At 38.6% G+C, this 16,903-nt stretch overlaps 1 protein-coding gene across 10 annotated transcripts in view; it reads left to right on the top strand.

Moving 5' to 3' along the window:
* ACAP2 (ArfGAP with coiled-coil, ankyrin repeat and PH domains 2) overlaps nt 1–16,903 on the top strand; it is a 156,305-nt gene that overhangs the window by 44,534 nt on the left and 94,868 nt on the right. For all 10 annotated transcript variants that reach the window (XM_081571443.1, XM_081571441.1, XM_081571442.1 and 7 more), the window contains one exon: nt 15,707–15,764. In XM_081571443.1, the coding sequence (XP_081427569.1) occupies nt 15,707–15,764 (58 nt within the window). The remainder of the gene's footprint in view (nt 1–15,706; nt 15,765–16,903) is intronic.

The raw sequence follows: 16,903 nt of genomic DNA, 5'->3' as shown, positions 1-16,903 counted from the left end.
GCCATACATTGACATGAATCAGCCATGGGTTTACATGTGTTCCCCTTCCTGGACCCCCCACCCACCTCCCTCCCCATCCCATCCCTCTGGGTCATCCCATTGCCCCGGCCCTGAGCCCTTGTCTCATGCATCGAATATGGAATGGTGTTCTGTTTCACATATGATAATATACATGTTTCAATGCTATTCTCCCAGAACGTCCCACCCTCACCTTCTCCCTCAGAGTCCATAAAATTGTTCCATGCATCTGTGTCTCTTATTCTGTCTCGCATATAGGGTTATCGTTACCATCTTTCAAATTCCATATATATGCATTAGTATACTGTATTGGTGTTTTTCTTTCTGGCTTACTTCACTCTGTATAGTGGGCTCCAGTTTCATCCATCTCAGTAGAACCGATTCAAATGTATTTTTTTTAATGGCTGAGTAATATTCCATTGTGTATATGTACCACAGCTTCCTTATCCATTCGTCTGCTGATGGACATCTAGGTTGCTTCCATGTCCTGGCTATTGTAAACAGTGCTGCGATGAACATTGGGGTACATGTGTCTCTTTCAATTCTGGTTTCCTCAGTGTATATGCCCAGCAGTGGGATTGCTGGGTCATATGGCAGTTCTATTCCCAGTTTTTTAAGGAATCTCCACACTGTTCTCCAGAGTGGCTGTACTAGTTTGCATTCCCACCAACAGTGTAAGAGGGTTCCCTTTTCTCCACACCCTCTCCAGCATTTATTGCTTGTAGACTTTTGGATAGCAGCCATTCTGACTGGTGTGAAATGATACCTCATTGTGGTTTTGATTTGCATTTCTCTAATAATGAGTGATGTTGAGCATCTTTTCATGTGTTTGTTAGCCATCTGTATGTCTTCTTTAGAGAAATGTCTGTTTAGTTCTTTGGCCCATTTTTTGATTGGGTTGTTTATTTTTCTGGAATTCAGCTGCAGAAGTTGCTTGTATATTTTTGAGATTAATTGTTTATCTGTTGCTTCGTTTGCTATTATTTTCTCCCATTCTGAAGGCTGTCTTTTCACCTTGCTTATAGTTTCCTTTGTTGTGCAAAAGCTTTTAATTTTAATTAGGTCCCATTTGTTTATTTTTGCTTTTATTTCCAATATTCTGGGAAGTGGGTCATGGAGGATCCTGCTGTGATTTATGTCGGAGAGTGTTTTGCCTATGTTTTCCTCTAGGAGTTTTATAGTTTCTGGTCTTACGTTTAGATCTTTAATCCATTTTGAGTTTATTTTTGTGTATGGTGTTAGGAAGTGTTCTAGTTTCATTCTTTTACAAGTGGTTGACCAGTTTTCCCAGCACCACTTGTTAAAGAGATTGTCTTTTCTCCATTGTATATTCTTGCCTCCTTTGTTGAAGATAAGGTGTCCATATGTGCGTGGGTTTATCTCTGGGCTTTCTATTTTGTTCCATTGATCTATATTTCTATCTTTGTGCCAGTACCATACTGTCTTGGTGACTGTGGCTTTGTAGTAGAGCCTGAAGTCAGGCAGGTTGATTCCTCCAGTTCCATTCTTCTTCCTCAAGATTGCTTTCAGCCAAAAACTTTTAATCAGTTTTTAATTACACATCTGTCCAGTTACTGACATATTGGTGCATGCATATGCTCACACTCCACCTGTAGTCTGTGAGGAAATCCTCTTTAGTTTAAGCCACTTTCCAAATACTCTGTTATTCCACATTCTAGAGTATTGTGAAAAAATTCCTATTTTTCTCAACTTTAAAAGAAATTATAGGTACTGTAATCATTCATTAAAGTTGTATAGACTCTTCCTTGTATGTGGAAAGAACTTTATCATTGTTTCATTGAAAAATTGGTTTTGAGGTTTATGGAATTGTTTGTGTGTTCTTTTTTATTTCATTTTCTCTTAAGGCTTTTAAAATAACACCTCTATGAGGCTGGAGAGGTTATGGCAAATTGGAATAATTAAAGTCTGGAATTGGAATTGGAAAGTTAACATACACATACATGTACACTGAGATACAGGTATAATAATCATAGGTGGTCCTGGACCCCAGATTATATAAATTGTTTTAAATGCTGCATCTTTCCATCCATCTAGTAAACATGGGTTTTACTTGTTAACTAACCAAATTAGCTAAAGGAACCATAGTCTCTGCTCAAGGCCTCTCAGTTTTGGCTTCTAGACCAATAGGTGAATTATCATTTTGAGAGGTGCTCATTCCATTGAGGAGTAGAAGGGGCTTCAGTGTCACAAGTTTACTATCAAGAATGATTTATGGTGTGAACATTGTCTTTAAAACCCTGAACCTTTTAATTATGCTCTTAAATTTGTATTCTTCTGCATCCTATTTACAAATCCTGGAAAGCTGCAATGTTTTATTGCAGATAAAATACTATGTGAAGTGTTTTTCTAAACACAGCTGCTCCACTTTCATTAAACAGTTCTGACATTCAGCAATTTGCTAAGATTTCTTCCAATTTGATTCTGTGATTCTGGGATAGTTGCTCATTTTCCTCTTAATATTTTTTCTGTCAATTATTTCATCTTACTATTTTATATTCTTCTCATAATATAATAATATAATATATATTCTTCTCATAATATACTGACAAAATGTGGTCCACTGGAGAAGGGAATGGCAAACCACTTCAGTATTCTTGCCTTGGGAACCCCATAAATAGTATGAAAGGCAAAAAGATAGGACACTGAAAGATGAACTTCCCAGGTTGGTAGGTGCCCAATATGCTACTGCAGATCAGTGGAGAAATAACTCCAGAAGGAAGGAAGAGACGGAGCCAAAGCAAAAACAACACCCGGTTGTGGATGTGACTGGTGATGGAAACAAGGTCTGATGCTGTAAAGAGCAATATTGCATAGGAACCTGGAATGTTAGTTCTGTGAATCAAGGCAAATTGGAAGTGGTCAAAGAGGAGATGGCAAGAGTGAATGTCAACATTTTAGGAATCAGCGAACTAAAATGGACTGGAATGGGTAAATTTAACTCAGATGACCATTGTATCTACTACTGTGGGCAAGAATCCCTTATAAGAAATGGAGTGGCCCTCATAGTAAACAAAAGAGTCCAAAATGCAGTACTTGGACGCAGTCTCAAAAATAACAGAATGATCTCTGTTCGTTTCCAAGGCTAACCACTCAATATCACAGTAATCCAAATCTGTGCCCTGACCAGTAATGCTGAAGAAGCTGAAGTTGATGGTTCTATGAAGACTTACAAGACCTTCTAGAACTAACACCCAAACAAGATGTCCTTTTCATTATAGGGGACTGGAATGCAAAAGTAGGAAGTCAAGAGATACCTGGAGTAACAGGCAAATTTGGCCTTGGAGTACAGAATGAAGCAAGGCGAAGCCTAATAGAGTTTTGCCAAGAGAACACTCTGGTCATAGCAAATACCCTCTTCCAACAACATAAGAGAAGACTCTACACATGGACATCACCAGATGGTCAACACTGAAATCAGATTGATTATATTCCTTGCAGCCAAAGATGGAGAACCTCTATACAGTCAGCAAAAACAAGACTGGGAGCTGACTGTGGATCAGATCATGAACTCTTTATTGCCAAATTCAGACTGAAATTGAAGAAAGTGGAGAAAACCACTAGACCATTCAGGTATGACCTAAATCAAATCCCTTATGACTATACAGTAGAAGTGAGAAATAGATTTAAAGGACTAGAGCTGATAGAATACCTGATGAACTATGGATGGAGGTTCGTGACATTGTACAGGAGACAGGAATCAAGACCATCTCCGAGAAAAAGAAATGCAAAAAAGCAAAATGGCTGTCTAAGGATGCCTTACAAATAGCTGTGAAAAGATGAGATGCGAAAAGCAAAAGAGAAAAGGAAAGATATACTCATTTGAAGGCAGAGTTCCAAAGAATAGCAAGAGAGATAAGAAAGCCTTCCTCACCCTCTTACACTGTTGGTGGGAATGCAAACTAGTACAGCCACTATGGAGAACAGTGTGGAAATTCCTTAAAAAACTGGGAATAGAACTGCTATATGACCCAGCAATCCCACTGCTGGGCATACACACTGAGGAAACCAGAATTGAAAGAGACGCGTGTACCCCAGTGTTCATCGCAGCACTGTTTACAATAGCCAGGACATGGAAGCAACCTAGATGTCCATCAGCAGACAAATGGATAAGGAAGCTGTGGTACATATACACAATGGAATATTATTCAGCCATTAAAAAGAATACATTTGAATCAGTTCTATTGAGATGGATGAAACTGGAGCCCATTATACAGAGTGAAGTAAGCCAGAAAGAAAAACACCAATACAGTATACTAATGCATATATATGGAATTTGAAAGATGGTAACGATAACCCTATATGCTAGACAGAATAAGAGACACAGATGCATAGAACAGTCTTATGGACTCTGAGGGAGAAGGTGAGGGTGGGACGGTCAGGGAGAATAGCATTGAAACATGTATGTTATCATATGTGAAACAGAACACCATTCCAGGTTTGATGCATGAGACAAATGCTCAGGGCTGGGGCAATGGGATGACCCAGAGGGATGGGATGGTAAGGGAGGTGGGAGGGAGGTTCAGGATGGGGAACACATGTAAACCCATGGCTGATTCATGTCAATGTATGGCAAAAACTACTACAATATTGTAAAGTAATTAGCCCCCAACTAAAATAAATAAATTTATAAAAAATAAAAAAATTAAAAAAATTAAAAATTAAAAAAAAAAGAAAGAAAGCCTTCCTCAGTGATCAATGAAAGAAATAGAGGAAAACAATAGAATGGGAAAGACTAGAGATCTTTTCAAGAAAATTCGAGAGACAAAGGGAACATTTCATGCAAAGATGGGCTCAATAAAGGACAGAAATGGTATGGACCTAAGAGAAGCAGAAGATATTAAGAATAGGTGGCAAGAATACACAGAAGAATTGTACAAAAAGTTCTTCACGACCCAGATAATCACGATGGTGTGATCACTCACCTAGAGCCAGACATCCTAGAATGTGAAGTCAAGTCGGCCTTAGGAAGCATCACTATGAACAAAGCTAGTGGAGGTGATGGAGTTGCAGTTGAGCTATTTCAAATCCTGAAAGATGACTCTGTGAAAGTGCTGCACTCAATATGCCAGCAAATCTGGAAAACTCAGCAGTGGCCACAGGACTGGAAAAGGTCAGTTTTCATTCCAATCCCAAAGAAAGGCAATGCCAAAGAATGCTCAAACTACTGCATAATTGCACTCATCTCACACTCTAGTAAAGTAATGCTCAAAATTCTCCAAGCCAGGCTTCAGGAATACATGAACCGTGAACTTCCAGATGTTCAAGCTGGTTTTAGAAAAGGCAGAGGAACCAGAGATTAAAGTGCCAACATCCGCTGGATCATTGAAAAGCAAGAGAGTGCCAGAAAAACATCTATTTCTGCTTAATTGACTATGCCAAAGCCTTTGACTGTGTGGATCTCAATAAACTGTGGAAAATTCTGAAAGAGATGGGAATACCAGACCACCTGACCTGCCTCTTGAGAAACCTGTATGCAGGTCAGGAAGCAACAGTTAGAATTGGACATGGAACAACAGACTGGTTCCAAATAGGAAAAGGAGTACATCAAGGCTGTATATTGTCATCCTGCTTATTTAACTTATATGCAGAATACATCATGAGAAATGCTGGGCTGGAGGAAGCACAAGCTGAAATCAAGATTGCCAGGAGAAATATCAGTAACCTCAGATATGCAGATGACACCACCTTTATGGCAGAAAGTGAAGAAGAACTAAAGAGCCTCTTGATGAAAGTGAAAGAGGAGAGTGAAAAAGTTGGCTTAAAACTCAACATTCAGAAAACTAAGATCATGGCATCCGGTCCCATCACTTCATGGCAGATAGATGGGGAAACAGTGGAAACAGTGGCTGACTTTATTTTGGGGGGCTCCAGAATCACTGCATATGGTGACTGCAGCCATGAAATTAAAAGACACTTACTCCTTGGAAGGAAAGTTATGACCAACCTAGATAGCATATTGAAAAGCAGAGACATTACTTTGCCAACAAAGGTCCGTCTAGTCAAGGCTATGGTTTATCCAGTGGTTATGTATGGATGTGATAGTTGGACTCTAAAGAAAGCTGAGCACCAAAGAATTGATGCTTTTGAACTGTGGTGTTGGAGAAGACTCTTGAGAGTCCCTTGGACTGCAAGGAGATCCAACCAGTCCATCCTAAAGGAGATCAGTCCTGGGTGTTCATTGGAAGGACTGATGTTGAAGCTGAAACTCCAATACTTTGGCCACCTGATGCGAAGAGCTGATTCACTGGAAAAGACCCTGATGCTGGGAAAGATTGAGGGCAGGAGAAGGGAATGACAGAGGATGAAATGGATGAATGGCATCACCGACTCGATGGACATGCGTTTGGGTAAACTGCAGGAGTTGGTGATGGACAGGGAGGCCTGGTGTGCTGCGATTCATGGGGTCGCAAAAAGTCAGACATAACTGAGTGACTGAACTGAACTGAACTGATGAAAGTGAAAGAGAAGAGTGAAAATGCTGGCTTAAAACTCAACATTCAAAAAGCTAAGATCATGGCATCCGGTCCCATCACTTGATGGCAATTAGATGGGGAAACATTGGAAACAGTGACAGATTTTATTTTCTTGGGCTCGAAAATCACTCTGAACAGTGACTGCAGCCATGAACTTAGAAGATGCTTGCTCCTTGGGTTGTTAGTTATGTCAAGCTCAGACAGTGTATTACAAGGCAGAGACATCACTTCACCTACAAAATCCGTATAGTCAAAGCTGTGATTTTTTTTCCACTGGTCACGTATGGATGTGACAGTTGGACCATAAAGAAGAAGACTGAGAGCTGAAGAACTGGTGCTTTCAAATTGTAGTGCTGGAGGAAACTTCTGATAGTCCCTTGGACAGCAAGGGGATCAAATGAATCAATCCTAAAGGAAATCAACTGTGGATATTCATTGGAAGGACTGATGCTGAAGGTGAAGCTCAAATACTTTGGCCACCTAAAGCTGACTCACTTGGAAGGACCCTGGTGCTGGGAGAGATTGAGCAGGAGGAGAAGGGGACGATAGAGGATGAGATGATTGGATGGTGTCATCAATTCAATGGACATGAATTTCAGCAAACTCTGGGAGATAGTGAAGGACAGAGAAGCCTGGCGTGCTTCAGAACATGGGGTCTCAGAGAGTCGGACAAAACTTAGCAACTGAACAACAAAAACAAAAAGAGTCAGGTTGAACTGGCCTTAATAACCATGGAAAACCTAGTGGATTTTCAAGTAAATTTTATTACATAGTGATGCAGCCTAGTTGAAGTTATGAAGAAGTTAGGAGAAGACTCCAGTTGTCTATTTGATGTGTAATTTTTTAAGAGGTAAAAAGTATTGAAGTGTCTTTTCTTAAAGCAGTTTGTAAGTAAGTGTTAGTTGCTCAGTTGTGCCCGACTCTTTGCGACCCCATGGACTGCAGCCCACCAGGCTCCTCTGAACACGAGATTTTCCAGGCAAGGATACTGGAGTGGGTTGCCATTTCCTTCTCCAGGGGATCTTCCCAACCCAGCGATCGAACCCAGGTCTCCTGCACTGCAGGCAGATTCTTTACCGACTGAGCTACAAGGGAAGCCCACTTGCTGTTTTATCTGCTAATCATAGGTCTGTTGTAACTTTTTTTTTTTGCTCCTTTTCATTTTTTTAATTATTAATTTTTTTTAGTTTTTGGTTTTGTTGGATCTTCATTGCTGCTTGTATTCTTTCTCTTGTGATGGTGGTGGGGCTACTCTTTGCTGTGATGCGTAGGCTTCTTATTGCGGTGACTTCTCTTGTTGCAGAGCACAGGCTAGAGGCACGCAGGCTCAGTAGTTACAGTGTGCATGTTCACGGGCTTGCATACTTTGGTCGTTGTGGTCCACAGGCTTTAGTTGCTCTGAGGCATGTGCAGTCTTCCCAAACCAGGGATTGAACTCATGTCGCCTACTTGGCAGGCAGATTCTTACCACCAGGGAAATACTTTTATTCCTTTTTAAACTACTTCAAATTCTTGTTGGGTGTATGTAATAGCTTAATCTTATTACTACTTTCTTCCCATTTTGCCCCATAAAATGAAAATGAAAAGAGACTGTGTATTTTCTTTAATAGAATAGATAATTATAGCTAACATTTGTGCTAAGGTTTTTATATGTATTTTAAAATTAATTCTCATACATCTCTATGGAATATAATTGTTATTATCTGTGTTTTATAGACGAAATTTATACACAAAGATCTTACTCAGTGTCATGTAGGTAGTAAGAAGTAAAATATGGATTCAAACCCAGACAGTTTTTAAAACTCCATTCCAGTGCCTCTTCACAAAAAAAGATATTACAGAGACCCAGTTATAAAGGACTCAACTTATTGAACAAAACAATTCACATTGCAAAAGAATCTAATGAAGGATTTCTTTTAAGAAGTGTTCTCTGGTCAAAAACCCAGGGGGAGCCATATGGAGAGTTGGGTAATCTAGTTTTACCATCTGTTGAGCTATAGGGCTATCCTAGGGCCAGTGAGCTATCCCTCATCCTGCCGTTGTCCTGTCTTTGCAAAGAATAGCCCAGTACTGCCCACAGTGAGTAAAGCTGTTGAGCTAAGAATTGATTGGGAATGGTAGGTCATGCTAGGCGTATAGGCAACTCCTCTGAGTAAATGGTTATTCAATTTATATGCAGCTTTTTAGGCATATATGTATTATATAAAACAAGGAACATAGATGTTTCAAATTATATACATTATAGTTTTTTATTTGATCTTTTTCATAATTCTTTAGGAGGTAGTTATGACAGAGCCTCGAATCCATGTTTAATGCTTTCAGGATATTTATGTGCTTAACAAGTGATCTTGAACACCCCATAGTTGCTTTTTAGATTGCATCATCATGTGACCTAATCTTAGATTATAAATTCCCTTTTAAGCATATTGCCAAAGCTGAAGTGGAAGCATTTTTGTTTTTTTTTTTTAAAGGATCTCAAATGGATGGGTAATTTTTTTTATTACTCTTCCTGTTTCTTTCAAATAATTTTCTTTCATAAAGAAAATGCAATACTCATGTCACACATACGATTTAGTTATTTTTATGGATAAACTCATAAAAACGGTGGTTTAAAAAGTTTATTGTAAATCACCTGTACGTCAATAAAAACAAACAAACAAAAGGTTATTTCTACATCAGAGATGTGCAATTATCTGGGTGGGAGAGTTCTTTTTTTGTGCTTCTCATCAAGCTTTATTTAATTCACAGCCCAAAATGATCACCATGTGACTAGAAATGTCTCAGTGTTAATGCTTGCTGCTGTATTTTTTCCCATTCTAGTTTTATGTTTTTATTTTTAGTTAACTCTTTTGTGAGTTGATCATAAAAAACTGTGACACATGAATAGATAAAAGAATGAAGTTATTATTAAAAATAAAGTGATTCGAACAGCAACGTCCCACTGTATAGCATATGTATGTATGTTAATTGCTCAATCGTGCTTGACTCTTCGCAACCTTATGGACTGTAGCCTGCCAGCCTCCTTTTCTCCATGTAGTTCTTCAGGCTGGAATACTGGAGTGGGTAGCCATTCCATTCTCCAAGGGGTCTTCCCGAGCAGGGACTGACCCTGGGTCTCCTACATTGCAGGCGGATTCTTTACTGTCTGAGCCATCAGGGAAGCTCACTGTAGAGCATAGAAACCATATTCAGTATCCTGTTACAATTTCAAAGTGTTAGTCACTCAGTCATATCTGACTTTCTCTGACCCTCATTGACTGTAGCCCGCCAGGCTCCTCTGTCCGTGGGATTTCTTGGGCAAGAATAATGGAGTGGGTTGCCATTTCCTTCTCTAGGGAATCTTCCCAACCCAGTTATTGTACCCGGGTCTCCTTCGTTGTAGGCAGATTCTTTACTGTCTGGCCGTCAGGGAAGCCCATAACCTGTTGTAAACCATAATGGAAAAAGAACAGAAGATATATAACTGAATTACTTTGCTGTACAGAGCTATTCAAAACCCTAAAGGATGATGACATCAAAGTGTTGCATTCAATATGTCAGCAAATCTGGAAGACCCAGCAGTGGCCACAGGACTGGAAAAGGTCAGACCTCATTCCAGTTCCCAAGAAGGGTAGTACTAAAGAATGTTCTAACCATCAGACAATTGCACTCATCTCTCAAGCAAGTAAGGTCATGTTTAAAATCTTGCATGCCGGGCTTCAGCATTATGCGAACTAAGAACTTCCAGATGTCCATGTTGGGTTTAGAAAAGGCAGAGGAACCAGAGATCAAATTGCCAGCATTCGCTGGATCATAGAGAAGGCAAGGGAAGTCCAGAAAAACATCTACCTCTGTTTCATCGACTGTGCTAAAGCCTTTGACTGTGTGGATCATTATTAAACTGTGGAAAGCTCTTCAGAGATGGAAATACCATATCATCTTACCCGTCTCCTGAGAAACCTGTATGTGGGTCAAGAAGCAACAGTTAGAATCCCTATGGAACAACTGATTGGTTGAAGATTAAGAAAGGAGTACGACAGGGCTGTCTGCTGTCACCCTGTTTGTTTAACCTATACACTGAGCACATAATGAGAAGTGCTGGGCTGGATGAGTTACAAGCTGGAATCAAGACGAGTGGAAGAAACATCAACAGCCTCAGATACGTGGATGGCACCACTCCAATGGCAGAAAGCAAAGAGAAACTAAAGAGCCTCTTGATGAGGGTAAAGGAGGAGAGTGAAAGAGCCAGCTTAAGACTAAATATTAAAAAAACTAAGATCATGGCATCCAACCCCATTACTTCATGGCAAATAGAAGGGGAAAAGGTGGAAGCAGTGACAGATTTCCTCTTCCTGAGCTCTAAAATAACTGTGGATGGTGACTGCAGCCTTGAAATCAGAAGACAATTGCTTCTTGTTAGGAAAGCTATGACAAACCTAGACAGTATGTTGAAAAGCAGAGACATTACTCTGCCAGTGAAGGTCTGTATAGTCAAGGGTATGGTCTTCCCAGGAGTCATGTATGGTTGTGAGAGCTGGACTGTAAAAAAGGCAGAGTGTCAAATAATTGATGCCTTTGAACTGTGGTTCTGGAGAAGACTCCTGAAAGTCCCTTGGACAGCAAGGAGATCAAACCTTGCCTGACAAGGTTGATAAGACTGACAAGGAGATCAAAGATCAAACCTTGCTTGATAAGATTGACAAGGAGATCAAAGTCAATCTTAAGAGATATCAACCCTGAATACTTGTTGAAAGAGCTGAAGCTGAAGCTCCAGTATTTTAGTCATCTGATGTGAACATTGGAAAACTCCCTGATGCTGGGAAAGATTGAAGGCAGGAGGAGAAGGGGGTGACAGAGGATGAGATGGTTGGATGGCATCACCAACATGATGGACATGGGTTTGAGCAAGCTCCAGGAGTTGGTGATGGTCAGGGAAGCCTGGCATGCTGCAGTTCATGGGGACACAAAGAGTGGGACACAACTGAGCGACTGAACTGAACTGATGTCATTCATATATTAAGCATTTTTATCCATGTTCTTGCATTTGATATTTATAGTGAGGAGTCAGTAAACTTTTTCCATAAAGGGTCAGGTAGTAGTAAATATTTTAAGCTTTTTAGACCATATGTTCTCTCTCTAACTATTCAACTCTGCCAGTAGGATGACACATTACATAGGCAATGTGTCAGTGGATGAGCTTGACTGTGTTTCCATAAAACTTTATTTATGGACACTGGAATATGATTTTCATAAGTCATTAGATACTATTTTTCTTTTGTTTTTTTCAACCATTTAAAAATGCAAAAATTTTTAGCTTACTGTTTGTGTGACAGTAGGTTAGGGGGCACATTGTCTGATAGGCTGTCATTTGCTGACCCCCTCTGGTAATAATCCTGTGAGACTGCTGAACGCCTTCTGTTTTTTTGCCCTTAATTTTAGCATCTTTTAACATTATTTTACATGTTTCTTGTTTTGCTACTTAATCACGTGTTTTCTTTCATTGTTAATGTGTGTAACTTTTAAAATTTAATAAATTTTATTGCATTTTAAGCTATGGAGGATAGGTTCAGTAATGTGTTCCTTTTAATGCCTTGCACATTTTACAAAAATTATGTGCTCAATAAGGGCTTCCCTGATAGCTCAGTTGGTAAAGAATCCATCTACTTGCAATGCAGGAGAGCCCGGTTCGATTCCTGGGTAGGGAAGATCCACTGAAGAAGGGATAGGCTACCCCCTCCAGTATTCTTGGGCTTCCCTTGTGGCTCAGCTGGTAAAGAATCTGCCTGCAGTGTGGAAGGCCTGGGTTCGATCCCTGGATTGGGAAGATCTCCTGGAGAATGGAAAGGCTACTCACTCCAGTATTCTGGCCTGGAGAATTCCACGGACTGTATAGTCCATGGGGTCCCAAAGAGTTGGACATGACTGAGCGGCTTTCATTTTCACTTTCATATGCTCAATAAGTATTTGAGAGAGTTGGAAAGGAATAATGTCTGTCTTTCACTATTTGAAGGATTGTTGTGTAGGTTGTTTTACTTACTCATTTGTATAGTAAAGATGTGTTCCAGAATGATTTTCTTGCATTATGAGTAGAAGTAATAGGAAGATAAAATTCACCTCAGAATTCAGGGAAGGGAAAGCAGAGAAAGAAGCTCTTATGGATTGAGTTTTTTGTGATGACATATGTACTGTGGCCAGTGATATGGACAGTCTCTCCTTTAACCTTTACTTAACCTTTATTATAAAGAGGTATTTCTTTACTCAGTTTACAGATGAAAAAACCAGATAAAATACCTTAGCCTTAAATATGAGTGGTAGGACAGAATTTGAACCCAGACCATGTTCTTTCCATATATTTTACTTTTTTATAGTAAGGATATACAGCAACTTATCAGGCTGCCTTAGACACTGACTATTTACTTATTGCTACAGGTTTTCACAAACACATCTTAAATAACCAAGGACAGAGATTTTTTTCTTAGAGAAGGTGAAATGTTGACGAAACCTCCATGATAACGTTTTGTTCTTTGAATACGTGATTACAAAGGGCTTTATTCTGAAATGATACGCAAAACACATTTTCTCTCTTACTTTTGTACATAACTTTTACCTCTTTAAAGAAGGGTGTTTAAAAGTGTTTCACAAGTAAATTCATAGAATTCTACAATGAAATAAAATTGAGGAATGTACATGAAGTTTCTGTCAAACTGTATGTTTAGTAGAAACCAATGATAAAATCAAATCTTAAAAGCTGATTATTTTAGGTAATTTTCTTAAAGTTGAAAATCGAATCAAGCTAAATTAAATGAAGGTTAAAAGTGTAAATGGAGAGAGAATACCCTGGTGGTCCAGTGGTTAGGCCCTCATGCTTCCACTGCTGGGGGCCTGGGTTCAAACCTTGGTTAGGGAACTAAAGATCCTGCAAGCCATATGGTGAGGCCAAAAAAAAAAGTGTAAATGAAGAAAGTTTCTGACAGTAATTAATTGTGGAGTTTCTTTTTTGACTCAGCAGACATTTCGAGTGTCTATACTGCTACCAGGAGCTCAGACTAGTGAGAGAAGTAGACAGAGATAGAGCTACCAAGAGGACATACCTCCTGGGAAGGTGATGTTGGAACTTCCCCCCTTTATTAACTTTAAAATGCTATCTAAAATGATTGAAAATACTAGAACAGTCTTGAAGTGTAAGCATAAAAAGTGTAAATCCCTTTTTTCACTTTCTGCTCTCTGATCCCCATTCTTCAGAGTTATAGTTAGCAGACTGGTAAATATGCTTCCAGATTTTTTTCTTATGCATATACCAGTAGGCCTCCCCCCCATAAATTGGACTCATGCTATATATAATTTTGTAAATTGCTTTTCCTGCCTTGTGATACTCTGTAATGTACATGTTTCCATGTCAGTAGATACAGATCAATCTCATTTAAAAACCTGCTACCTCGGTAATGGGTTGGGATCCCACCATTTATTTACATTATTTCTTATTGCTGGGCATGTAGGTTTTCAACCTGTTTACAAAAAATAGATATCCTTGAACTAATATACTTTATTTTGTGAATTGTTTACATGATGAATAACATAGAGGCAGGTGAAGAGATGAGGGTTAATGTGAAGGGGAAATGTTTTCTAGGCTAAGGGAACAATATGGCATTTGAAAAACTGCTGCAGAAAATGACGAACTTTTAGTTTAGGGGAGAAGCATTTCTCTTTCTGTGCTGTGGAAGTATAGCGCCTTTTGTTTTCTTGAACTGTATGCTAGGGTATTTCATTTTATAGAATTGGCATTTCTTTCCTGAGTAATTTATAGTTACATAATTTTCTTATTTTGGAGATTAAAAACTTTTTCAATAAATGTTGCCAGGTAGAGAATTAGAAGGACTTCCCAGGTGGCTCAGTGGTGAAGAATTCGCCTACCAGTGCAGGAGACGTTAAGAGACATGGGTTCCATCCCTGGGTCAGGAAGATCCCCTGGAGAAGGGAATGGCAACCCACTCCAGTATTCTTGCCGGGGGAATCCCATGGACAGAGGAGCCTGGTGGGCTATAGTCCATGGGATTGCAAAGAGTCGGACATGCCTAGCAACTGAGCATGTATGCAGAAAAGTAGAACCACAAGCTGATAATAATGGTCATTCAAGAGGCCACACAGAGGTTAAGTGGGTACTTTTGGGAGTAGAGCTTATATCTTAGCTATTTTTCTCTACTTAACACTAACTGAGAATTCTTGCCCAGAGTTCAGAATGGGTTTTTGGGTGGCTACTCCCCCACTGTTATCCATTTGAAACAAATTTTGGTAAATGAAAAAACAGATATTGTGAAGTTGCTAGTTACTCGAGTAGTTGTCTGAAAATTAAACTGATAGCTTAAAGTAGATGAATAACATTTTTTTATTTGAATAACATTGTTTTACTCTTAAGTATTGTTGTTGTTGTTCAGTCACTCATTTGTGTCTGGCTCTTTGTGACCCCGTGGACTGCAACACGCCAGGCTTCCCTGTCCTTCCCTATCTCTCAGAGTTTGCTCAAACTCATGTCCAGTTGAGTTGATGATGCTGTCTAACCATCTCATCCTCTGTCACCTCCTTAAGTATACAAAATCTTAAGTATAAAATCTTGCTATCCTTAAAGTTTTAGTTGCTGCTTTTCTTCACCCCTTAATTTCCAATTTTGGAAATGTCCTACAGCGCGTATCAAGTACTACTTTAGTGTTCGAATTTTGTCATTCCTAGGGGAAAAGAATCTGCTGATTTCTTTAAAAATACATTGGAAACAAAACAGTGTATTAAATAAGGGTAATAAATATCTTTCTGGACTATTTGTAAAAGTAATAGTGTTTATTTTTGGTTGTCAAGGATGCTTTGCTGTTTGATTACATGTGCTTTGTTGAATAGAAATATGAGTTTTGTAAGGCTCAACTTTCAAAATTTCTTGCTTATTTTTAAAAACCCAATGCTAAATAGTCCTAACTAGTGTTATTAATTTGAAGAGTATGGATACTTTGAGTAAATTATCTTGTGTTCTCTCATTACCTTAAACAATAATCCATCATCTGTTTTAACACATGATTATGAAATATTCATACTTTGTTCTAAGGGAATTAATACTTAACATGAAGTGTAGTTTTTAAGTATTCACACCTATTTTTTCACTTGGAGTTACTTTTCAAGAGTAAAGTATACATTTAAACACAAAATAACTTATTTTTGTTTAATTTTTCTAGGGCTGCTTTGGAAGAAGTGGAAGGAGATGTGGCAGAATTGGAACTGAAACTTGATAAGGTAAATTTTACTTTAACTTTTTAAAACAGTAGTTCTTGTTTTGCATACTGATTTGTGCCTACAGTGCCAGATGGGTCACGTGATTTCTTTTATATCCATGAAGGTAAATGCTAATATTATCCCCATTTCACATGTACAGAAGTTGAGGCTAGAGATGTTAGGTAGTTGGTTGAAAATTTAATCTAACTGCCAGAGCAAGAATTTGAACCCTGTCTGACTAGACAGCTTTTATACTGTTGGAAGTTTGTTTCCTTCTCCATCAAAAAGATTGCAGTATAACTTTTTGTTGCTTAATGGATAGCGTACGTAACCTAACCATTCTTGGTTGTATATTTGAGTTTGGCCATGTTCAAATATAAAATTTTTAATACTCATTCCATTTTTTAAAGCTAATGCCAGAAATAATATGTATTTATTTAATACTTGATATTAAATTGTCATATTCTATGCAAGGGTAAATGTACATTGATTCCTATCTTATATGTTAATTATTGATAATCTCTCTCTTTTTTTGCCTCCATCTCAGAAATGTTATCTGTTGTATAACAGAAATATAAGAATGAATAAGACATGGCTTCTGATTTTAAGTAACCATTGTTCATTGTTAAAATTTCTGGAGACTAAATGTGTTTATTTGAAATACCTTTTCTGAAGATAATTTTCTGTTTATTTACTTATTATTGTAAATGGAATTATTTTGGAAAGCAGTGCTTATCATATGTTACAGTGCATAGGAATATGTGGGGTTCTTGTGAAAATACAGATCCAGACTCAGTAAGTCTTGGTATCTGAGATTCTGTTTGTCTAGCCAGATTTTAGGTGACACCAATGCTGTTGAATAGACTGCACTTTGAATAGCAGTGATGTAAGATATATTAATTAGACTGAAGATTTTCAAATGTTTTGAAATCATGAAATATGTATATATAATGTAAATAGTATAGAAAATATATAAAGCAGTAGCTATTAGTTATATATGTAAGACAAAATAATTTCAGAAAATGTTTGCTGCTGCTAAGTTGCTTCAGTCGTATCCGACTCTGTGCGACCCCATAGACGGCAGCCCACCAGGCTCCCCCGTCCCTGGGATTCTCCAGGCAAGGATACTGGAGTGGGTTGCCATTTCCTTCTCCAATGCA

This window comes from Giraffa tippelskirchi, chromosome 2 (genome assembly GCF_054371585.1).
Source record: "Giraffa tippelskirchi isolate mGirTip1 chromosome 2, T2T-mGirTip1v1.2.pri, whole genome shotgun sequence".
In the NCBI taxonomy this organism is placed as follows: domain Eukaryota; kingdom Metazoa; phylum Chordata; class Mammalia; order Artiodactyla; family Giraffidae; genus Giraffa; species Giraffa tippelskirchi.
This window is presented reverse-complemented; position numbering and strand designations above follow the sequence as displayed.